This window comes from Hydra vulgaris, chromosome 03, assembly GCF_038396675.1.
Source record: "Hydra vulgaris chromosome 03, alternate assembly HydraT2T_AEP".
Classification (NCBI taxonomy): Eukaryota; Metazoa; Cnidaria; class Hydrozoa; order Anthoathecata; family Hydridae; genus Hydra; species Hydra vulgaris.
Genome location: NC_088922.1, coordinates 41364607 through 41368965, shown reverse-complemented (window position 1 = coordinate 41368965; position 4359 = coordinate 41364607). Strand labels below are relative to the sequence as shown.

General features: G+C 25.6%; 1 protein-coding gene across 1 annotated transcript; it reads right to left on the bottom strand.

Moving 5' to 3' along the window:
• Nucleotides 1–708: 708 nt before the first annotated feature.
• Nucleotides 709–1770, bottom strand: LOC100207263 (myotilin). Its single transcript, XM_065791934.1, has 3 exons — nucleotides 1626–1770; nucleotides 1457–1543; nucleotides 709–1356 (listed from the first exon to the last, which is right to left on the bottom strand). The coding sequence occupies exons 2-3, from the start codon at nucleotides 1530–1532 to the stop codon at nucleotides 923–925; spliced, it is 510 nt and encodes a 169-aa protein (XP_065648006.1). The 5' UTR covers nucleotides 1533–1543; nucleotides 1626–1770; the 3' UTR covers nucleotides 709–922.
• Nucleotides 1771–4359: the final 2589 nt, after the last annotated feature.

The following is a 4359-nucleotide window of genomic DNA, read 5'->3' as shown; positions in this document are numbered from 1 at the left end:
GCGAATCGACAACAAATAATCTGACTAACCCAAAAATTAAAGCTTAGATCAATTAAGAAAAGTTGCAATGTAATAATATGAAAAAAAATAGGCTTTCAGTAGAGATTTTGCTTAAGTAGCTGATTCAACTTTAACTCGTAAAAAAAAGATACCTAAAAATGCATCCTTTTTACAGGTTAAATTTGAAAAAAGACAAAGATGTGTTCTAGATTTTTTTTATTAATTAATAAAGATCATTTTTTTTTTTAAAGCTAGTTAAAAAATAAATAAAACTATATATATATATATATATATATATATATATATATATATATATATATATATATATATATATGTATATATATATATATATATATATATATATATATATATATATATATATATATATATATATATATATATATATATATATATATATATATATATATATGTATATATATATATATATATATATATATATATATATATATATATATATATATATATATTCGTTTTGAGGAATAACAAAACATATACGATTTTAATAAATAAAAAATTCAATTTAAAGCCAAAGTTTAACGAAAAAAAAATTTTTATTCTTAAATATTTATGAGTAATAATTAATAAAAATCATGACCTGCTGTAATGCAGTAATTAAACTTAACGGTTACCAGGTAAAATAAGTTAATTATTTGGCATTCGCCCAAAATCAATTTTTCTTGCAGTAAGTTATTTTGTAATGTAACATATTTTTGTCAAAACAAGTAAAATAAATTTGCTTGCAGTCGGAAAATGCCAATTTTTCTGATATCGAAACAATGGTTTGAAATTTCAGAGCAATAAATTTTATCCGCGCATGTTTCTTGTTTGATATAGGTTGCGTCGTAATTTGAAGAAAACCTAGAAAAGCAGTTTTTCAATCGAGTTTGAGAATCTACTTCAACTATTTAACCATAATACTGCACATTGAAATATCAGTTCCAAATTTATTTTTAGCAACGCAAACTAGTTTTCCACTATCAGTCTTTTTAACAAATGCAAATGTTAGTTGGCTAGCGTTGTTCTCTATAACTATTCTACCGTCTGCCGAGTTAGTTAGTAATATGCCATTTAAATACCAATTAATGTCAGTTGGAAACAAAACGCTTGTTAAGCAAACCACTTCAAGCTTTTCACCTAATGTTTTTGATAAATGTCGTGGTAACTGAGTTAAAAATCTTGGCTGTAAATAAGCTTTTGAAAAACAACTAAAATCTTCCTCTGCTTCATCGTCATCTTCAACTTCGTTTTCAATTATTTTCGAATTGAAATGCTCCCGTTTCCATTTAGATGTATTCTTTCTCGTTTGATATTTTTGCAGATTATTATCGGTGTAATCTAAAAATTAATTAAACACTATTCTAAATATCTATTAGAAATAGTTTTTTTATATTTCGAACTTTATACAGTTTTTATAACGGTGGTCTTGTTTACTTACGCTCAACTTTGGTTAAAGCATAGTAAGATGCAAGTTGGCTAGTAAGTTCATGATTATCAGTTATGAATTTTATCATCTTTAATAGAGCTGGAAAAAAAAATTCAAAGCAATTAATAACAAAAAACGTTGTTTGCAACTAAAAAAAAGTTACGTTAATATAAATTCTTACGTTAATATAAACTTCTAGTCACTGTAAACATTAAGCATAAATAAACCGATTTTAAATAATTACGTTTTTAGAGTGTTTAAACGTTTAGAATGTTAAACGTTTACAGTGATAATAATCACATTTCAAAGTTTGTGCTCTTATGCTTAAGTTTGGTAACCATGGATAATTGGATGTTATTTAGGCTATTGTAAATATAATTAATTCGCAAAGCGTAAAAAACAAAAAACAGCATAAGATAAGGGAATATCAAAACAATAAAATGCTGAGATTTATAAAAATAAAAAATATATGTATAGGTTTTAGTAAGTTTAATAAAATATATGCCGAGAAGACATTTTGATTTCGGCGTGATTTATTATTTTTATAAAATTAAAAAAAATAATTATAATAAAATAAAACTAATATATTTTATTAGAACAAGTTAAATTATGCTTATCAATAGCCATAAATATATTGTTTAATTCTTCTATAAGTTTCTATAGGATAAAAACTATAGGAACCTTTTTTAGCTCATACTTGGCATAAATCCCTTGCGATTGTTCTCGGAAAATTTTTATGCAAGAAAACCTCTAAAAAAAATTATGGATTCAAATATTCTAAAATAAAGAAAAGTATTATAAACTGAAAAATATTATGAACTACTTATATTGATTAAAAAAGAAAAAAAAGTTTAAAAAATTTCACCGAAAAAACCTAATTTTGTATAGAGGGTCATTCACTTTTACTGGACAAAACTAATAACTCGTCATGTAAAAAAGATTAAAGGACCATTTTTGCACTGTTTTTTTTAATTCTATTTTAATTGCCGTTTAATATTATTTACACTAAGATTTATAATATTATACGGGTAGGACTTCAAGAAGATCGTAATGACCTTTTCACGAAGCCCCAAACAAAACTCTATTTTCTTCTACAATAAAAACATCTATATACTATATAAAATAAATATATACCGAGAATATATAATCACTAAATACATTATAAGTTTAATACTGTACATACTTCAGAGGTGAAACTCAAAATAAAACACAACAAATCCATATGCAGTATAGCAACTGAAAATATTTTTTTTTAAATCAAAAAAAACCAAGATTATTTTTTGTTGAAAAAATGATTTTTTTAATAAATTGTTTTATTTTTGTTTTTGTTATTTAGGTGCCACAAGAAGACCACACCGTGTTGTCACAGAGCACCGCAGAAGTGCATTTAACCAGGAAGTTCACGCCTCCTTCCTTACCGTGACGCGAAAACATATCCAAAGCTCGTTTCGAGCCTGGATCTCCTGCTTATAAAGCAAGCGGTCTAACTACTGCGCCACGGCTGCACGTTTGAAAAAGGAATAGGTCAATTTAGATGAAAAAACAAAATTAGGACGTACTACTTCATTCCAGAAAAAAGGTCCACGATAAGACATGCAAAATTGTTTATTATTGCAAAAAGGTTTTTCTAAAATGCTATTATTACGTAGGTTATATTTGTTTTGGGTTTAATTTTGTAAAGGTTTACAAAAATATCAGGGGACAAAAGTTCTTTACATTTGTACATAAAACACAAAACATTAAATATATTTAGTTGATAAACATTTAAGGCGTCCATTTCTTTAAAAAGCGGTTCAGAGCTCGAAAAACGATTTTTTAAATTTATTATGCGAGTTGCGTGTTTCTGATGCCGATAAAGAGATTTAAGTTAATTGCTTTTTGTTTAAAATACCTTTAGATTTGTATAGAATTCTGATGTTTTTGCAACTTTATTAGAAATATTATTGATGTGTGATTTTCTTCAATAAAACTCCAGATTTTCTTCAATAGAAACTCCTAAAAATTTTGTCACTTTTTCTCTTATTAGGATGATATTGTCTATAAAAAGATCAGGCATTTTTACAGGCAGTATATGTTTTTTATAGTTTGGATGGAAAAGTATCCATTTCGTTTTTTCAATATTTAAATATTTTTTTTGAACCAAAATGAAATTTTTTTTAAGTTCTCTGTTGATATTATTAAAAAGTATGTTTATATTTTCATGTGACTTAAACAAGTTTGTGTCGTCTGCAAAAATTATAGTCTTTAAGTTGGATACTTTGTTAAGATCATTTATATATATTTAATGAAAAGAAGAGGTCAAAGTATGGAACCTTGTTGGACATCATATGTTATGTTCATTATTGTTTGAGGTTGGGAATCTTTATTAAAAACAAATTGCTTTCGGTTTGAGAGATAACTTTAAAACCAACTTAGAGTTTTACTTGCTATGCTACATTCAAGTTTTTAAGCAAAATATTATGATCGACCGTGTCAAAAGCTATAGAAAAGTCAATAAAAATACCAAATGTAAATTTTTGATTTTTAAAAGATTTGTTAATACAACGTGTTAATTGAAGAATAGCATGCTCGGTTGAGTTGTTTTTTTTAAAACCGAAGTAATTAAAACCGTTTACTAATTTGAGGAATAGCAACCACATATTTTATAAACCATAATAAATATAAACTGGCAAAAGTAAAAACTTTATCAACTCCCATAATTACCATATTTTACATTTTTATTAAACTTTTTGTTTTTTAGTTTTTTTAAAAAAGCATTTTATTTGGTTGGTAGTGACACCCGAAATGCCTGGCAACGGTTTACTTTGCATAGTTACTAGCTTGACTTTTTTTAAAACATCAAAGTTATAAACCAGATTAATATTAATGTGGCAGTCTTATTGAAAATTATTTTATGCATTTAAAAGATTAACCAC

Excerpts from the sequence above, each read along its gene's own strand:
- LOC100207263 (XM_065791934.1), bottom strand. The coding sequence starts at position 1,532 with ATGATAAAATTCATAACTGATAATCATGAACTTACTAGCCAACTTGCA. Across the intron at positions 1,357-1,456 it reads TGCTTTAACCAAAGTTGAGC|ATTACACCGATAATAATCTG; the intron begins GTAAGTAAACAA and ends ATTAATTTTTAG.